The 19,978-nt window shown below is 45.5% G+C and overlaps 1 protein-coding gene across 2 annotated transcripts in view; it reads left to right on the plus strand.

Moving 5' to 3' along the window:
* The window catches only part of PIK3CG (phosphatidylinositol-4,5-bisphosphate 3-kinase catalytic subunit gamma), a 130,012-nt gene that overhangs the window by 5,796 nt on the left and 104,238 nt on the right, over positions 1-19,978 (plus strand). Inside the window, exon 1 of one of the 2 annotated variants that reach the window (XM_063927052.1) lies at positions 9,368-9,645. The exons of the other annotated variant lie outside the window; for it this stretch is intronic. Coding sequence (XP_063783122.1) covers positions 9,439-9,645 — 207 coding nt within the window. The 5' untranslated portion in view covers positions 9,368-9,438. Of the gene's footprint in view, positions 1-9,367; positions 9,646-19,978 lie in introns of those variants that run through there. 2 annotated transcript variants of the gene reach the window in all.

A 19,978-nucleotide genomic window follows, 5' to 3' on the forward strand; every position in this document is an offset into this window, starting at 1 on the left:
CTGGATTGATGACACGTTCAACAGGAAATGGACCAATGAACCGTGGAGCAAACTTCATAGAAGGAACTCTGAGATGAAGGTTACGGGTGGATAACCAGACTTTATCACCTGGCTCTAAACTTGAAACTGCTCGCCTTTTCCGATCTGCAAAGACTCTGTACTTGTCAGATGCTTTCTTGAGAGAAAGTTGAATCTTTTTCCAAATCTGAGAGAACTGCTAAAGAACTGAAGAAGCAGCGGGTACATCAACAACAGGAAGATCTTGAAAATCTGGAACTCTGGGATGTTGACCATAAACTGCAAAGAAAGGAGTAGTATCGGTGGCTGAATGATAACAGAAGTTGTGAGCAAATTCGGCCCAGGGCAATAAATCCACCCAGTCATCTTGCGAAGAAGAGATGTAGAGTCTTAGAAAGGTCTCAAGCTCTTGGCTTACTCTCTCTGTCTGCCCATTCGTATGCGGATGTTATGCTGTGTAAAACGTGAGTTTGACTTGCAAGGCAGAACATAAGGCTCTCCAGAATCTTGGCACAAATTGAACTCCACAGTCGGAAATAATCTCAGTTGGAAATCCATGTAATCTAAAGATTTCACATAAAAATAATTGTGCAAATTTTGGAGCAGAGGGCAAGCCAATGAGAGGAACGAAGTAGGCCATCTAAAAGAACCTGTCGACCACTACCCAGATGGTATTGTACCCCCCAGGAGGGAGGTAGATCTGAAATAAAATCCATCGACAGATGAGACCAGGGATGACTTGGTATGGAATTTGGCAACAGTTGACCAGCAGGAGCTTGATGAGGAACTTTATGCTGGGCGCATTTAGGACATGAAGCTACAAATTCTTAGATATCGGCTTTTATATGCGGCCACCAATAGGATTGCAACAAGAACTTATAAGTTTTGAGGTTTCCAGGATGACCAGTGAACTTGGAAGTGTGAGCCCAAGACAGAAGATTTGGACGAAGCTCAGATGAAACGAAAATCTTGCCAGGAGGCGGAGCTGGAGACACATTAGTGGAAGCAAAAACCGCAGGATTGAGAACTGGTCGAGAAACTTGTTCTGAAGATTCTTCATTAGCACTCATGGAGCGTGATAAGACATCCGCTTTAACATTCTGAGAGCCAGGACGAAACTGCAACTTGAAATTAAAACGACAATAGAATAAGGCCCACCTTGCTTGTCGGGGATTCAGACACTGTGCTGCCTTCAGGTAAAGGAGGTTTTTGTGGTCGGTATAGATGGTGATGGGACACATGGCACCCTCTAACAGATACCTCCATTCTTCGAGGGCCAGTTTAATTGCTAGCAGCTCCTGGTCTCCGATGGAGTAGTTCATCTCAGCGGGTGAGAATCTACGGGAGAAGAACCCACAAGGGTGAGTCTTACCATCGGTGCCTGCTTGGGACAAGACTGTACCAACGCCAACCGTCAAGGCGTCCACCTCTAAAACGAAGGCCCTGTTGACATCTGGCTGCTGTAACACAGGTGCTGAAACAAAAGCTTGTTTAATTTTTTGAAAGGCAGGCAGTGCTTCTTTAGACCACTGGAAACGACTCGACCCTTTCCGAGTGAGGCAAGTAACGGGAGCTATCAATGTGGAGAATCCCTTGATAAATTTTCTATAATAGTTGGCGAAGCCAATGAAATGCTGAATTGACTTGAGTGTAGTGGGAAGACACCAGTTCTCTATGGCTTCCAACTTGGCTGGATCCATTTGAAGATCGGAACCGGAAATTATGTACCCTAGAAAGGGCATTCAAGAAGTTTCAAAAGTACACTTGGACAGTTTCCCATAAAGATGATTCTGTCAAAGACGTTGAATAACCTCTTTCACTTGTTGGCGATGGGAGGCCAAGTCATGGGAGAAGATCAGGATGTCATTGAGGTAGACTATCACATATTTCATTGACAAAGTTCTGGAAAACCGCTGAGGCATTACTTAGGCCAAAAGGAATCACTAGATAGTCGTAGTGGCCATCGCGAGTGTTGAAGGCGGTTTTCCACTCATCGCCACTGTGGATCCTGATAAGATTATAAGCCCCACGGAGATCTAGCTTGGGGAAGATACTGGCACCTTTGACTCTGTCGAATAGTTCCGTGATTAATGGTAAAGGGTAGCTGTTCTTAATGGAAATATCATTTAAACCTCGGTAATCGATGAGGGGCATAATCCTCCGTCTTTTTTTCTTGACTAAGAAAAAACCCGCCCCTGCTGGAGATGAGGATGGACGGATGAACCCTTTCTGCAGATTTTCTCTTATGTACTCACTCATAGCGAGGGTCTCAGGAAGGGGAGAGAGGATATGTGCATCCTTTGGGTGGGTTTTTCCCCAGGAGGAGATCAATGCGATAATCCCATTCTCGATGGGGAGGCTGAACGTCAGTGGCCTTTTCACTGAAGACGTCAGCAAAATCCTTGTAGGCCTTAGGAAGTCCAGACTGGAGTTTTAACCCTGAAGATCTCACGGGACAGATTTGAGCCAAACAGGAATGGAAACAAGGACTCCATGATGTGAGCTGTAGTGTGGACCAGTTGATTTGTGGGTTGTGTATTTGAAGCCAGAGCATGCCCAGTATGATCTCGAGTGGCTTTAGGGGTGACCAAAAGTTCAATGAACTCAGAGTGGAGGAAGCCCACTCCCAGGACCACTGGCTTAGTCTGCTGGTTGATGGAACCCTCGGCAATATGACTACTATCCATGGCAGTGAGGTAGACTGGGCAAGACAACTTTAAAACAGGTAGATGGATCTTATCAACTGCACCTTGTAACAAAAACGAGAAGAACTAGAAAAGTAGTTATTGAGTTGGGCGCACAAATAAGAATTCATTAATGGATTTATTTGGTAAAACTTAGCTTTTATTGCATATATTAAATCTAAAAAAAATATATATATATTTTTGGGGTGCATACAGCAAATTATAGAGGTTAAAATTATTACACGTACAAACATAAAGGTGAACAGACTGAAATGTGTGAGTGTAAAGAAATTTATAAAAAAAAGCAGAACCACCACTAAAACTCCTGCATGAATGTATTCATTATGGTAGTATTAGTGAGCCAATGAGAATTCTTACCATACAATATCTTCAGTATGCACTGCAACTTGAAGCTACGGCTATAGGGGTATGTAGTGATTACAATTTGACCGATTATGATGTTCATTAAAAATATGGCAAACTATTTCATATGTTGTGCTAATTTCTTTGTAGATATCACTGACAGTCAGGTAATTTCCTTTAATTAGCTGCACTTATGAATATTGCTCAACTATATGCAGTGTGTGCTACACGCAAAAATATGTATGTGGTTTATTAGTACTCTAGTTGGTATAGAGAATAAACCATCTAAAGAATTGGTCAATTAGAGGAAAATGCCGGTTCATTGTTGCAAACTTGACTCCTCTAGTTAACCACAGATTTTATTATGTTACAATCAGACAAAGATGTATCTCCTACCAGTTCCCTTTAAATATTATGCTAATTTCATAAAAGTCGAGGCAGATCTTCCATACATTAAGGAAACTGTAGGGATATGTTTATTGATAGTGATTCCTCTGAATAGTTGTGTCTCTCAACGACCATATAACGTACTACCTATAAAGATTATAATGCTAGCACATTGAACCCAAAAAGTTTTATGAAAAAGTATATGATAATGCAATTTCAAATGTAGGCTTCATTAGCCACAAATTCTAAATATTCCAGGTAATTTGGTGAGCTATCACTGGTCATCCACAGAGATTGTGGTAATTCCTCCTATTAGTGTTCACTCTAGGAGTGAAAAGGGGCAGGGCGCCGGACTCCGGGGGCACGTGCGCCGCGCGCGCTCCCGAAATGGGGGCACGGCCACGCAAATTAGGGGGCGTGGCCATGCCTCCGTCATTTTAGGGGGCGGTGCGGCCCACAGACGCTACTATAGAGAGCGTGTGTGGCCGGCGACATCACTGTTGGGGGCGTGCCCAGCACCTCCGTCGGTGCTGGGCTTCCCCCAGCCCTCTCCCAATGCGTGAATGGATGCCGCGCGCATGCGCACGGCATCTATACACGCCGGGAGGGCAGGGAGCGGGCGGCTGTTCTAGCAGGGTGCCGCAAAAGGGGCAGGGCGGGTTTTGCCTGTTAAAAAACGGGCAGGGCGCGGCGCCCTGCTAAAACAGCCTAGTGTGAACACTATCCTATATTAATATTATAAAGGTGCAAATCATGGATAAAATGACTCCTCTAGCTGATCGTGTCTTTAATATTTCAGATGCTTTAAAGGGTATCCCTAGTCACCCTCAATAATTTCTTAAGGATATTGTGCCATACAAGTTAAGGTTGAGGTAATTCCTCCTATAATATTATTATTATTATTATTATTATTATTATTATTATTATTATGAGGGGGCACTTCTATAGGTAGCAATAAATGCAGTGTGATCACACTGTAAGTAGTGTATGATTAGTGCTACTGCGCTGCCTATCAAATATGATGGTTGGAGGAAGAGGACAATTCATTAATATCCTGTTATATAGTTATACGTAACAATCAGAGGCAGAACTCTGGGAGGCAACGGAATCATCTGCCGCCGGGCTCCTGCTCTCAAGGGGGGCACCCTTCCCCCCATTCTGTGACACCATTGAATTAAGTTAATTGATAGCTGTCGCTGTCTTTTCAGTGGCCGACTTCCTCACTGGTCCCTGCACCTTACAAATCACACCCTCTTTATTATACTGTAGATACACATTTTACAATTGTCATACCCAGGATTAGAAACCACAACCTATTACACAGGAAGCAGACACCTTACTGATGAAGCTGTTTGCTCCTGTATAGGAAATATGAGAATTCTAACTATATGAAGATACAATCACACGTAACTTCATATAGTTAGAATTCTCATGCTTCCTCTACAGGAGCAAATAGCTCCATCAGTAAAATGTCTGCTGTTAGTGTAACAGGTCATGGGTTCTAATCCTGGGTATGACTGCTAAGAAAATGTCTGATTTAAAATAAAAGACAATTAAATGTATAAATACAGTATAATTTTTTTCAGAACACTCCATACACACACACGCACACATGCACACACGCACACATACATACATATATTTATCTTAATATAGGAAATAGGGGGGCACCAATATTTATCTTGCCTCCGGGCAACTATGACGAACTTACGCCACTGGTAACAATCATTGCAAATTCACTTCCTCTAGCTAACCACACATTTTATATTACAACCATCTATGAATGTATCCCTAATCAATATCTCTTTGCAACACTGTACTGGATGCTTTAACATTAAGGTAGATCTTTCATGCACTTGAAATGTTTTGTGGGACGTTTGTAGGCAAAAATTCTTCTAGATAATTATGTCTCTCAGCAATCTGGAATTATATTGCGTGTAGCGATTATAGTAAGAGCACAATAAGCTAATCAGTGGGATTGTATGGTGTATAGAGATACAGTTTACAATATAGGCTGAATTAGCCATAGATTCAGTACACCCGCCCAGCGGACGCCCAGCCATGCCTGCATTTTTTCAGACGCCTGCGTTTTTGCAAACCCTCCCTGAAAACTTTGCACCTGTACGTCGCGCGTGTGCATTGTCGACAGCGAGCGATCAACTCGGAATGACCCCCATTGTACGGTAATTATTCTCATTGGCTCAATAATACTACCATAATTAATACATTCATGCGGGAGTTTTAGTGGTGGTTCTGCTTTTTAAAAAAAAATTCTTTACACTCCCACATTTCTTCACCTTTATGTTTGTACGTGTAATAATTTTAACCTCTATATTTTGCTGTAAATATATATATTTTTTTTTAAATATATATTATTATTATTATTACCAGTTATTTATATAGCGCACACATATTCCGCAGTGCTTTCCAGTATTATTATATGCAATAAAAGCTACGTTTTACCAAATAAATCCAGTTATGAATTCTAATTTGTGCGCCCAACTCAATAACTGCTTTCCTAGTTCTTCTCGTTTTTGTTCCATGATTTGGTTGCATTAGGGCTGCACCTCTGGAAGACAAGTTCCAATTTGGTTATAACTTTATTGGGGTTTCTCGAAGGCTAACTCTCTCTCTCTTTCTCTCTCTCTCTATATATATATATATATATATATATATAATCAGCAACTGGACCCCGGCACTCCGGACTGACGCAAATCCTGCTCCGGTGCCTTCCCTTCAGGGCTTGTCACCCCTGTTTAACATATAATACATTGGAGAGGGCGGCACTCAGAGACTTGGCAAAATGATGTAGGTGAAGAGAAAACCCCGCAGGGCAACCTTTATTGTGACGTTTCGGGGACTAGCCTGTCTGAGGAAGGGGCTAGTCCCCGAAATGTCACAATAAAGGTTGCCCTGCGGGGTTTTCTCTTCACCTACATCATTTTGCCAAGTCTCTGAGTGCCGCCCTCTCCAAGGTATTTTATATATATATATATATATATATATATATATATATATATATATAATGTATCCATAAGTGTGCAGATATATCTTCTTTGCTCCATTTGACAACTGCAGCTTGTGTAATAAAGTTCCCTGCAGCACCACAATCTACTGAAGCAGAAAAGGTATGTAATCCACTCTGTGTTTCTAATGTTACAGGGAAGATGATGTCTCGAGAAGGAGCTTTGGCTGAAATTCCTAACTTGACTCCTCCTTTGCAAGTTTGGATCTGGCGTTTCCCGAACGAGAAGGACAGGAACCAATCATGTGACCAGCAGCAGCACAATATAGGCACAGTCTCTCCCGTAACCTTCTTGACCGCTCCTCAGGGGTTAAACGGGACCTACTCACTTGCATAGGCTCATCAGAAGTAGTGGTTAGGGACTGTACTTGAGGCATAGCCCGATGCTTGCGAGGGTCACTTCAAGAACATTCACTGATTCTTTAGTGTAAACGCAGGTCCAGTTTCACACATAGAGAGATTAAAGCTTCCAGTTGTCTAGGAGATCTCGGGTTGCCAACTCATCTTTTATACAATCAGACAGTCCATGCCAGAACGCAGCAACCAACGCTTGACTATTCCATTTAACCTCTAATACCAGTGTCTGGAACTGGATGACATATTGTCCAACGGTGCGTGTTCCCTGGCTAATCTGGAGGATGTCTGAAGAAGCAGATGTACGCCCAGGTTCATCAAAGATGCATCAGAGTGCAGCAAGAAATTCTGTATAGTTGTTGAGGAGAGAATCTGCTCGCTCCCATGACGGGGAGACCCAAGTCAAGGCAAGACCAGTCAGGAGGGACACAATGTATGCGACCTTTGTCCTAGGTGTAGGGAAGTTGTGTGGCAGCAATTCAAAGTGGACTTCACACTGATTCAGGAATCCACAACACATTTTGGGATTGCCATCGAACTTACTAGGCGTAGGAAGATGGAGACGAGATCCTGGAGAGGTAGCAACTGGAGGACCTGAAGTTGTGGAACTGGAAACTGGAGCTGGAGTAACAGAACTTGGAAAGACTGTTGTAAAGTGTCCAGTCGGGAAGACATCCCTTGCAGGAACTGTATAATCTGCTTGACCATCGGGTCGTGACACTAAATTTTGAAGGGCCCCTGGCCCCACACTCTGACCGCCTTCCGGGTCCATGGGCCTTGAACAAACTGTCAGGTCTGTAACTGTGTCTATACCCGGAGGGGGCACTAGTGGGTCAGTGGTGATTTGGTGGAGAAAACAAGGAGGCTGTAGAAGATTCCTGCGCATGTGCGCAATGATATTTATTTAGCACACAGAGGTATGTACAGTCACTGAAGCACAATAACAATACTGATGGTTTGAGCAAAGAAGCTGACAGAGGTATAACAACAGTCACAGGTGATGATCTGTAAATCAGTAAAATTAATAACAGTGATGACCGGCCTGGAAGCCGATGGCAAACATCGATGGTCGACTTGGAAGTCGATGGTAACAGGATCCAATATGCAGACGATAGTAATGCAGCTGATAACAGTGAACATGTCACGTCTAGCAAAGTTTGGGGATCCGGCAGCTGAGATTTGCCCAAGGAGGTAGCAGACTGTGGAAGAACAAGATGAGGGGGTTGGATTTAGTTCCTTTGCAGGGGACACGGAGCAATGAAGGATGTAGGCGGGGTTTGAGAGTCACTGAAAAGTATTTATTATGTACAGAGCTAAAGTAGAAAACTGAGGTTGGTGAACGGTGACTTGAGAACGTGGTTGTAGACAAAGAACTGTGGAACTGTGAGTGAGGGTAAAAACGTGGACTGTGACTTTAAAATTAAACTGCGGTAGAGGAGCTGAGAACTGTGGACGGTAGTTTGGGTCGTGACTGGAGACTGAGAACTGGAGACTGTGGCTTGAAAGATGGAGATAACGAGCTGAGGACTGTGAATGGTGGTTCGAGGACTTGGCTGGAAGCAAGAATCTGCAGACTGTGGCTTGGAGGACGAGGCCAGAGACCCGGGGTCGTCCGTGCCCAAAGGGTCTTACTGAACCGGGTTTTCCAAGAGCGTCTCCACGGGCAGCAGCAGGCTAGGGACGGCAAGACTGCAGCAGCAACTGAGAACTGGCAAAGCAGGGACAGACGTACCAGAATACAGCAGGAATCCTGGGAGCACAGGCTAACAACAAGGCACCTACAACAAGGTTGTAACTTGAAGCACTGGCGTCCCTGTCCTAAACCAGCCTCCTTTTATAGGAAGAAGACTCCCTGGATTGGCTGGAAAACTAGGAACAGGAATTATGTCAGAAACTTGGTCTCCAACATGGCGGCGCCCAGTAATGCAGACCTTTTCTGACAACATGCTGCTCACTGCCTTTGGTCTCCTAGGCAACGGTTTAGCGAGAGGGAGCCGCTGCAGCGGCGTTCCGCCGCCACGAGCGGACCCCCTCAGCGCCATTACCGCTGCCTGTACCCCTGAACCCAGCGCCACAGCCCTCCACCGCCACTGCCCAGCCGCCCGTGAAGCCCGCCCCGCGGCCCCAGCGTTCCGGTAAGACCCCGGACGCTGACAGAACACAGGCAAAAGTAACGCCGGAGATTGGTCTGGAAACCAACAGCAATAGATTCACATAGTCTGTATATATGCACAAGTCCACAAAGCCAAGCAAGGCCAAAGCAGGAGACAGTTTGTAAATTGCAAGCTGGTTGTTTTAAGTGCCAGATGGAATAGCACAGTGCTGAACGCAGATAAACAACACACAGGTGAGAATAGTAAGTAGCACCTGGAGAGAGTCTCTTACTGCATGCAGAGGTGGAAGCTGACTGTGGAAGGAGTTGTAGCAGAGCAGGATGGCTGGAGCCTGTAGTTCCACGGAGACACTGGAGCAAGGAAATCACTGGAGACAGGAGTCTGGAGCCAGGAGACGCTGTACACTGGATGTTATGCGTTGTTCAAGGCGATGAGACTGAGCCGATATTCCGGATTTATACCGCCTGGTCAGCAGGCATTGGATGCTTGAGTCATGTGTGCAGACACAGCGAAGGATTGGGTGTTTGCAGGTCAGCTGACCACAAGTGTCATGGGGCGCCCATGCTGCACAGATGGTGGGTACACACTAGATGGACTTCAGGGGTACACAATGACAATGGGCACCATACCCGCGGACAGAGCATTCATGCAGCCGCAGACTGGGGCCGTGACTTCCGGAGGCCTGCACACCAGCGCGCTGGTAAGTGAGATGTCCCTGAATGCATAAAAAAATATATCTAAACTGAGAGCCAACTGACCTGGATTCACTCCTAGATGGCAGTAAGCAATTATGTGACCCAGAGTGGGTGCTATTATCATGTAGTCAGGGACAACCGGTATCAGAGAAGCCTGGATGTGGCCTGGTGGCTTAGCCATATCTTTGCAAATATATATAACTAAAGGTACATACACAGTAGGCAATATTTTAGACAATATCGCTCATTTAAGCCTTCTGAGCGATATCTTTTAAAATATCGCCAAGTGTATATGCTATGAATGATGCACGGTCCCGAACTTAGTTATCATCCCCGCTGACGGCTGTGCATTCAGCTCAATTTGGACATATCATTCAAAACTGCATGTACAGCCACAGCGTGACGTCACTGTACGATATTGCTAACGATATAGTAAAGTATGTATGCACTAAGTTGGCCGCCCGGGAGGGTAGGGAAAACACTAGACGATATCACTCACGGAGCGAATAGTCTAGTGTGTACCCATCTTAAAATCTCTGAGTTCTCTGTTATCATGTAGTGTTCAAGCTTTATAGCTTATACTATTTGGTGTGCTGGGGGAGAAGTTGTCTCTTAATCTTGTTTAGAATAACCCCTCTGTTTCATGCACCTAAAGAGTATTACTAAATAGATTGAGCAGCTACCATTTTATATTAGATACAAAAGCAGCCAGCATTTACCCGCATACAAGATATATAAATGTATTTGTGCTGTTTGCAATGCAACAAGGCTTGTCTCAGATACAAAGTTACAAATCTTTTTTTTTTTTTTTTTGCTTTTTTCCAAGCTCTGAATCAGCCCATGTGTGTCTTACATCATACAGTGTTGTACCAAAAAGAAATTCGTAATTGTATGGCAGGTAGTTTCCATGTTACTTTGTTTCTACCATTGTTTGTCATTATCAACCATTTCAATAAAGAATGTAAAAAAACAATGTTTAAAATGCGTGATAACATGTTTCTCATGCTGCCACTACAATAGATTGTATATTTATAGAAGTGCATCACATAAGAAGGCAATGCAAAACATGTTAGAACTGCGACACTAATGTGTCTAACTAGCATTTATTCTTTTCATGCATTTTTACCCATTTGCGGAATGCCTATTATTACACACTTATTATACATGCATACAGCATCTTTACATGCATAATGTTTTCTGCCTATGATGGGGAGCCCGCCATACTTTTCTATTGCACGAACGGTTCATTAAACATCTATCATATTTTTTCTTTTTAACATGACGTAAAAGTCTTTTCAGCAACAACATGCGATTTCTATCAGCACACAGGAAGCTATTGTACAGTCACCAGCCACCGCATACATAGGCCAGCAGGTATGTATAATCCTTAACATAAGTAAAGAATTTGCTAACAGGGCATTCTAAAGGTGTGACTTATTTCCTGACATAACTGAATAGTCAGGACTGAAAAAGTGCATACATAGGGGGCTAAGGACTAAGGGTGTGAATTGCCATTGCAGTGTTTTAGTGCCAGCAACAGCAACCCGACTCTCACCCTTTGCCAAGCCAATTTGCATCCTGATTCACTGAAAATTGTTTGCAACCCTTAAGGGGGGTACACACGGGGAGATGTGTGCAGAGCGATATATCACAGAACGCTCCGCACACATCTCTGCCCCCGCAATGTGTGCTGAGCAAGGTGGGGGACTAGATTTAGAATGCATGCATGCCAAATCTAGAGCCGGCGATGACAACGAGCGGGACTGCGCATCGCTGTCACCGACGGAGCGATGTGTGCCCAATTTCTAAGCAATCTAGTCAAATTGCTTATAAATTAAGTAAAAATCGCTACATGTGTACCCCCCTCCCCTTATGAGTAGCGAATACTTTTGAGTAAGATCCCGCTGCCATAAAGGCAGGTGTGACTACAGATTGTCATAGTGGTTCATAGTGGTTCAATGCAAACTAATCTCTACAGCATGGGTCTCCAACCTGTGGCCCTCCAGCTATTGTGGAACTACACATCCCAGCATGCCTGCCACAGTTTTGCTATTAAGGCATCTGAAAACTGAGGTAGGGCATGCTAGGATGTGTAGTTCTGCAGCAGCTTGAGGGCCACAGAATGAAGACCCATGCTCTACAGCAACATTTTGCCTTTTTCCTCTCGCTGATGCTTAAATTAGTCCTGGCAGTTCTCCAAGAATACACAAAGGCAGGAAAACATGGCTGTAACATGCAATAGATCAGATACATAACTTACAAGTTGCAGTGGAGTGGAGATTATTTACTGTAGTCAAATCTAATAGTCACCTTTTTATTTGGCTGCAAGAAGACTGTTTGCCACTTCTGTAAGTACTAGGATGAAATCAATCCATGTGGGGAATTTAATTGTCGAAAACTTGTTCATCTGGCCAAATTTGCACGACACCCTTTGCACTTTACGGCGGCGGGATCTCGCTCAAAAGTTTTGCTACTCCATAGCACTTTTGAGTGAAAGGGAAGCGAATCTGCCAGGCTTACTTCTCCACTCTTATCACTGCTTAGTAAATGTACCCCTATGTGTGCGAATCATCATGCCATTGCTGAAGTTGAATCGCTGTAGCAACGGCAAATCACACAAAGTTCCCGCCATTGATTGTCTCTTACATAAAGATGTGGTTGTGATGAATGTACCCAAATGTGAGTTGTTCTGCAATGAGATCTTCCATATAATTATGTCTGTTTTGTCTTAAAACTGTACAGCAACATCCAAATTGGGGATGTAAGGGCAGGTGTTGTTGGAGAGAGAAGCATTGTTGTATGTGGGTAACATAGACTACAGAAACTGGAAGCTAAAGTGACCAAAATTATTAAAGTTGTCTTTTTTTCACATGTTTGAGAACAGGCTTGTGGCTAGTTGGCTGGTCGGAATTATAATCTGACAGTGTGTGGTAGCAGACGATAATCACTTTTTCGCTCCCAAACGCTATAAAACGACAGGAAGCAGTTGGTCCAACCAGTTGGGAAAATCAAACATGTTTGATCTTTCCCAATTTATAGTTCTAGTGTAGTGGTAACTTTTCCCCCAACTGAATGATAAGTAGGTGGACACTGGCCAGCAATGTCCACCTACTTCTTCACCAACGCTGTTGGCTGGGCTGACCCTGTCAGGTCAGGACCACAGGCAGCAGCAGGGAGAAGATCAGGAGGACCAGTGGTGGACCAGCTCTGCTACCGCACGTCAGTCTGTACGTCAGGAAAATCTGCCTCACTCATCGTGCATGCACCCTCTCCTTACCCCTGTAGTCATGATTGTAAACCCGCCCACAAAAAAATTGCTGGTGCACATAACCCCTCCCCCCCTTTCTCTGGCAGTCATGGGTGTAAACCCCCCCACAACCCTCCAAATTGCTGATGCACACAATCTCCCTTTATCCCTTCCGGTGTAAACCCCCCCCCCCCCCCCCACCACCAAAATTGCGGCTGCACCTCCAACACTGTGTTCTGTGCCCCACTGTAACTAGACCAGCTCTCCATATAGACAGGCTTTGGTACAGCGGCAGCCCCTTCCCGCTGCTGCCAGTGTCCGGGCTGCAGCTGTATGATCAGCCTGGGGCTGCTGCACGGTCACACACCTCCGTCCCTGACAGTGCTGTGTGTTATTGCCAGTGTAATTGTATTCTGCATCAGATTCCCTGCTCTGGGGCTGTGATGAGACTGTCAGTCCTGCAGGCAGACTCTTTGTTAGAGGCACTCTGAATCTAAAACATTTTTGATAGTAATGTTATAATGTTAAAACGTAACTTTTATTCGTATTTAAATATAACAAGGAAAAAGGAGGCAGATATGTTTAGTTTAATAGTTAGAAATACGTATATATTTACACCCTGTTGCATGCAAAAAGGTTATGCTGCTACAAATCACCTGTCTGACCAGGCTGTGTGTACTCCATTATAAAATAGTATAAAAATTGTTCTTATAGCTAGAACATTGGGGGTAATTCTGAGTTGATCGCAGCAGGAACTTTGTTAGCAGTTGGGCAAAACCATGTGCACTGCAGGGGAGGCAGATATAACATGTGCAGAAAGAGTTAGATTTGGGTGTGGTGAGTTCAATCTGCAATCTAAATTGCAGTGTAAAAATAAAGCAGCCAGTATTTACCCTGCACAGAAACAAAATAACCCACCCAAATCTAACTCTCTCTGCACATGTTATATCTGCCTCCCCTGCAGTGCACATGGTTTTGCCCAACTGCTAACAAAGTTCCTGCTGCGATCAACTCAGAATTACCCCCATTGTGTTTTGAGACCCTGATAAATGCAGAAAACTATTGTACTGCTTTAAGTTTTTTAAAAGGCAGCTGTGTATATTCAAGTGTTGGTTGCTCAGTGAATATTAAGGTTCTAACGGCACAGTAGCATATTCCTCATTAAGTAACAAGTATTGTTATCCAGCTCATCCAAGGAGTTATATATTGTAAACTATGAATGCCCCTTCAACCAGCAGAGATCACATAGGGGGTCATTCCGAGTTGTTCGCTCGCAAGCTGCTTTTAGCAGCTTTGCACACGCTAAGCCGCCGCCTACTGGGAGTGAATCTTAGCTTATCAAAATTGCGAAAGAAAGATTAGCAGAATTGCGAATAGACACTTCTTAGCAGTTTCTGAGTAGCTTCAGACTTACTCGGCATCTGCGATCAGTTCAGTGCTTGTCGTTCCTGGTTTGACGTCACAAACACACCCAGCGTTCGCCCAGACACTCCTCCGTTTCTCCAGCCACTCCCGCGTTTTTCCCAGAAACGGTAGCGTTTTTTCGCGCACACCCATAAAACGGCCAGTTTCCGCCCAGAAACACCCACTTCCTGTCAATCACATTATGATCACCAGAATGAAGAAAAAACCTCGTAATGCCGTGAGTAAAATACCTAACTGCATAGCAAATTTACTTGGCGCAGTCGCACTGCGGACATTGCGCATGCGCATTAGCGACTAATCGCTCCATTGCGAGAAAAAAATAACGAGCGAACAACTCGGAATGACCCCCATAGTGCTGTTAAAAAGTCAGAATACATAGGAGCATAGTAATAGCCAAATTGAGGCATAGAAGTTACACAATAATTCACAAATCCAAGTAAGTAGTGTGTTTCGCAGTAATTCTAATGCACTTAATAAATCAAGCCCATGATATTCACCTGAGTTCACTAAAGCAAGGTATAGACATCCTGAGAAATACATAATTACTGCATGCTCAATATCCCGTGAGATTCTGTCTTCTATATGCTGCACACAAAGGTTATCAAAGAAGCAAATTGCTCAAAGGCACAGTCTGTGCCAAACTGTTAACCAGCAGACAGATAAGTCTTCACAACATGAAGCGTGATGTAGCAGTATATACACCAGTACCAGTGGTAATTTCAATTTGTGGCCATAACATTCATAAAAATTCACAGGATTGCTAAAAAAAAAAGGGCAGGTTGATGTGTCTAAGGCACGATAAGCAGCACATACTCAAAGGTTTATCATGGATTATTTATTTCCAGATAGAGCTAGATATGTGTAAGGTAAAGTGTGGAAAGTTAGAAAAAATTCCACTCTACCTGATTCCACAATTTTCTGCTGTCCAGCCATCTTGAGAGATCAGAGAACAGTAGATGAGAGAAAAGGAGCTAAAAGTATTGGGGGTAATTCCAAGTTGATCGCAGCAGGATTTTTGTTAGCAATTGGGCAAAACCATGGGGGTAATTCCAAGTTGATCGCAGCAGGAATTTAGTTAGCAGTTGGGCAAAACCATGTGCACTGCAGGGGAGGCAGATATAACATGTGCAGAAAGAGTTAAATTTGGGTGGGTTATTTTGTTTCTGTGCAGGGTAAATACTGGCTGCTCTAATTTTACACTGCAAATTAGATTGCAGATTGAACACACCACACCCAAATCTAACTCTCTCTGCACATGTTATATCTGCCTCCCCTGCAGTGCACGTGGTTTTGCCCAATTGCTATCAAAAATCCTGCTGCGATCAACTTGGAATTACCCCCCATGTGCACTGCAGGGGCGGCAGATATAACATGTGCAGAGAGAGTTAGATTTGGGTGGGTTATTTTGTTTCTGTGCAGGGTAAATACTGGCTGCTTTATTTTTACACTGCAAATTAGATTGCAGATTGAACACACCCCACCCAAGTCTAACTCTCTCTGCACATGTTAAATCTGCCTCCCCTGCAGTGCACATGGTTTTGCCCAACTGCTAAAAAAAAATTCTTGCTGCGATCAACTTGGAATTACCCCATACTTGCCTATCTGACTCTCTCCATGAGGGAGAAAATGCTCTGTTCCTGGATTTTCCTGGTAATGTGTGATTGCCATCACCTGTGGTGAAACACCTTTCTTATCAATTAACTAGCTCACCACAGCTGATGGCAATCATACATTACCAGGAAAGTCCAGGAACAGAGCATTTTCTCCCTCATGGAGAGAGTCAGGTAGGCAAGTATGAATTACCCCCCATAGTGCGGGGGCACCCCTGCTGTCAGTGCTGATATCTTCTATGGGCCCAATTCAGACCTGATCGCTGCTGTGCGTTTTCACACAGTGGGCGATCAGGTAATAACTGTGCATGCATATGCACCTTGGGGGTCATTCCGACCTGTTTGAATGCTGCTGTTTTTCGCAGCGGTGTGAACGGGTCGGTTCTGCGCATGTACAGCGGCCGCAAAGCGCAGGCGCGTCATTGCCCAATGACGGCCGTCGCTGGACAACAACAAGAAGAATGAAGAAATCGATCGCTGCCGCTATCGCAAGAAGATTGACAGGAGGAAGGCGTTTCGGGGCGTCAACTGACCGTTTTCTGGGAGTGGTGCGGCGAACGCAGGCGTGTCCAGGGCGGGTGTCTGACGTCAATTCTGGGACCTGACAGGCTGAAGACATCGCAGCGGGTAAGTAACTACAGAGCTACTCAGAAACTGCACAAAATGTTTTTGCATAGCACGACTGCACAAGCGTTCGCAGCCTTACTATGCAAAAGAACCCTCCCCCATAGGCGGCGTCTAGTTGATCGCACGGGCAGCAAAAAGTTGCTACGTGCAATCAACTCGGAATGAACCCCCCTTTTCTCTGACGTCCTAGTGGATGCTGGGAACTCCGTAAGGACCATGGGGAATAGCGGGCTCCGAAGGAGGCTGGGCACTCTAGAAAGATTTCAGACTACCTGGTGTGCACTGGCTCCTCCCACTATGACCCTCCTCCAAGCCTCAGTTAGAATTCGTGCCCGGCCGAGGTTGGATGCACACTAGGGGCTCTCCTGAGCTCTTAGAAAGAATAGACTTAGGTTTTTTATTTTCAGTGAGACCTGCTGGCAACAGGCTCACTGCAGCGAGGGACTAAGGGGAGAAGAAGCGAACTCGCCTGCTTGCAGCCGGATTGGGCTTCTTAGGCTACTGGACACCATTAGCTCCAGAGGGATCGACCGCAGGCCTAGTCCTTGGTGTTCGGTCCCGGAGCCGCGCCGCCGTCCCTCTTACAGAGCCAGAAGCAAGAAGATGGTCCGGAAAATCGGCGGCATGAAGACTCTGTCTTCACCAAGGTAGCGCACAGCACTGCAGCTGTGCGCCATTGCTCCTCTCACACTTCACACTCCGGTCACTGAGGGTGCAGGGCGCTGGGGGGGGCGCCCTGAGGCAGCAATAATAACACCTTGGCTGGCTAAAATACCTCAATATATAACCCCAGAGGCTATATATGAGGTAAATACCCCTGCCAGAATTCCATAAAAAGCGGGAGAATAGGCCGCGAAAAAGGGGCGGAGCCTATCTCCTCAGCACACTGGCGCCATTTTTCCCTCACAGCTCGGCTGGAAGGAAGCTCCCTGGCTCTTCCCTGCAATATACAGTAACAGTAAGAGGGAAAAGAGAGGGGGGGGCATTAAATTTGGCAGTATATATACATATATTATATGAAAAGCAGCTATTAGGGACATAACTCAGTTAGTCCCTGTATATATATAGCGCTCTGGTGTGTGCTGGCATACTCTCACTCTGTCCCCCCAAAGGGCTTTTTGTGGGTCCTGTCCTCTGTTGAGCATTCCCTGTGTGTGGGGGGGTGTCGGTACGGCTGTGTCGACATGTTTGATGAGGATAATGAGGTGGAGGCGGAGCAGATGCATTTTGAAGGGACGTCACCCCCTGCGGGGCAGACACCCGAGTGGATGAACTTATGGAAGGATAGGTCACGTTGGGAAACACCACCTAGGGTGGATAAAGCGCTCACACGTTTGTCAAAAAAGGTGGCACTACCCTCTCAGGATACGGCCGCCCTTAAGGAGCCTGCTGATAGAAAGCAGGAGGCAATCCTGAAGTCTGTATACACACACTCAGGCATTATACTTAGACCAGCTATTGCGTCAGCTTGGATGTGCAGTGCTGCCGCTGCATGGTCAGAAAAACTGTCAGAAAATATTGACACACTAGACAGAGACACTATTCTGCTAACGATTGACCATATAAAAGATTCAGTCTTATATATGAGAGATGCACAGAGGGAAATTTGCCGGCTGGCATCTAAAGTAAGTGCATTGTCTATCTCTGCTAGGAGATGCTTATGGACTCGTCAGTGGACGGGAGATGCAGATTCCAAGAGGCACATGGAAGTTTTGCCTTATAAAGGGGAGGAATTATTTGGGGATGGTCTCTCCGACCTAGTTTCCACAACAACGTCTGGGAAGTCAGCATTTTTACCCCATGTTCCCTCACAGCCTAAGAAGGCGCCATTTTATCAGGTTCAGTCCTTTCGGACCCAGAAAAGCAAGCGTGGAAAAGGAGGGTCTTTTCTGTCTAGAGGCAGAGGTAGGGGAAAAAGGCTGCAACAGACAGCAGGTTCCCAGGAACCAAAGTCCTCCCCCGCTTCCTCTTCCAAGTCCGCCGCATGACGGTGGGGCTCCACAGGTGGAGCCAGGTACGGTGGGGGCCCGCCTCAGAAATTTCAGCGATCAGTGGGCTCGCTCACAGGTGGATCCCTGGATCCTTCAAGTAGTATCTCAGGGATACATGCTGGAATTCGAGGCGGCTCCACCCCACCGGTTCCTAAAATCTGCCTTGCCGATTGCTCCCTCAGACAGGGAGGCGGTGCTAGCGGCAATTCACAAGCTGTATTCCCAGCAGGTGATAATCAAGGTACCCCTACTTCAACAAGGCCGGGGTTACTATTCCACACTATTTGTGGTACCGAAGCCGGACGGTTCGGTGAGACCCATTTTAAATTTGAAATCCTTGAACATGTACATAAAAAAATTCAAGTTCAAGATGGAATCGCTCAGGGCGGTTATTGCAAGCCTGGACGAGGGGGATTACATGGTTTCCCTGGACATCAAGGATGCTTACCTGCATGTCCCCATTTACCATCCTCACCAGGAGTACCTCAGATTTGTGGTACAGGATTGCTATTACCAATTCCAGACGCTGCCGTTTGGACTCTCCACGGCACCAAGGTTATTTACCAAGGTTATGGCGGAAATGATGATACTCCTTCGAAGAAAGGGAGTTTTAATTATCCCGTACTTGGACGATCTCCTAATAAAGGCACGGTCCAAAGAACAGTTGTTGGTGGGAGTAGCACTATCTCAGGAAGTGCTGAACCAGCACGGCTGGATTCTGAATATCCCAAAGTCACAGCTGGTCCTGACGACACGTCTACTGTTCCTGGGGATGATTCTGGACACAGTCCAGAAAAAAGTGTTTCTCCCGGAGGAGAAAGCCAGGGAGTTGTCTTCTCTAGTCAGAGACCTCCTGAAACCAAAACAGGTATCGGTGCATCACTGCACGCGGGTCTTGGGAAAGATGGTAGCTTCTTACGAAGCAATTCCATTCGGCAGGTTCCATGCCAGAATCTTTCAATGGGACCTGTTGGACAAGTGGTCCGGATCGCATCTTCAGATGCATCGCTTGATAACCCTGTCTGCAAGAACCAGGGTGTCTCTTCTGTGGTGGCTGCAGAGTGCTCATCTTCTGGAGGGTCGCAGATTCGGCATTCAGGACTGGGTCCTGGTGACCACGGATGCCAGCCTGCGAGGCTGGGGGGCAGTCACAAAGGGAAGAAACTTCCAAGGACTATGGACAAGTCAGGAGACTTCCCTTCACATAAATATTCTGGAACTAAGGGCCATCTACAATGCCCTAAGTCAAGCAAAATCCCTGCTCCTACACCAGCCGGTGCTGATCCAGTCAGACAACATCACGGCAGTCGCCCATGTGAATCGACAGGGCGGCACAAGAAGCAGGATGGCAATGACAGAAGCCACAAGAATTCTCCAATGGGCGGAAAATCATGTACTAGCACTGTCAGCAGTGTTCATTCCGGGAGTGGACAACTGG

Source organism: Pseudophryne corroboree, chromosome 6 (genome assembly GCF_028390025.1).
Source record: "Pseudophryne corroboree isolate aPseCor3 chromosome 6, aPseCor3.hap2, whole genome shotgun sequence".
Classification (NCBI taxonomy): Eukaryota; Metazoa; Chordata; class Amphibia; order Anura; family Myobatrachidae; genus Pseudophryne; species Pseudophryne corroboree.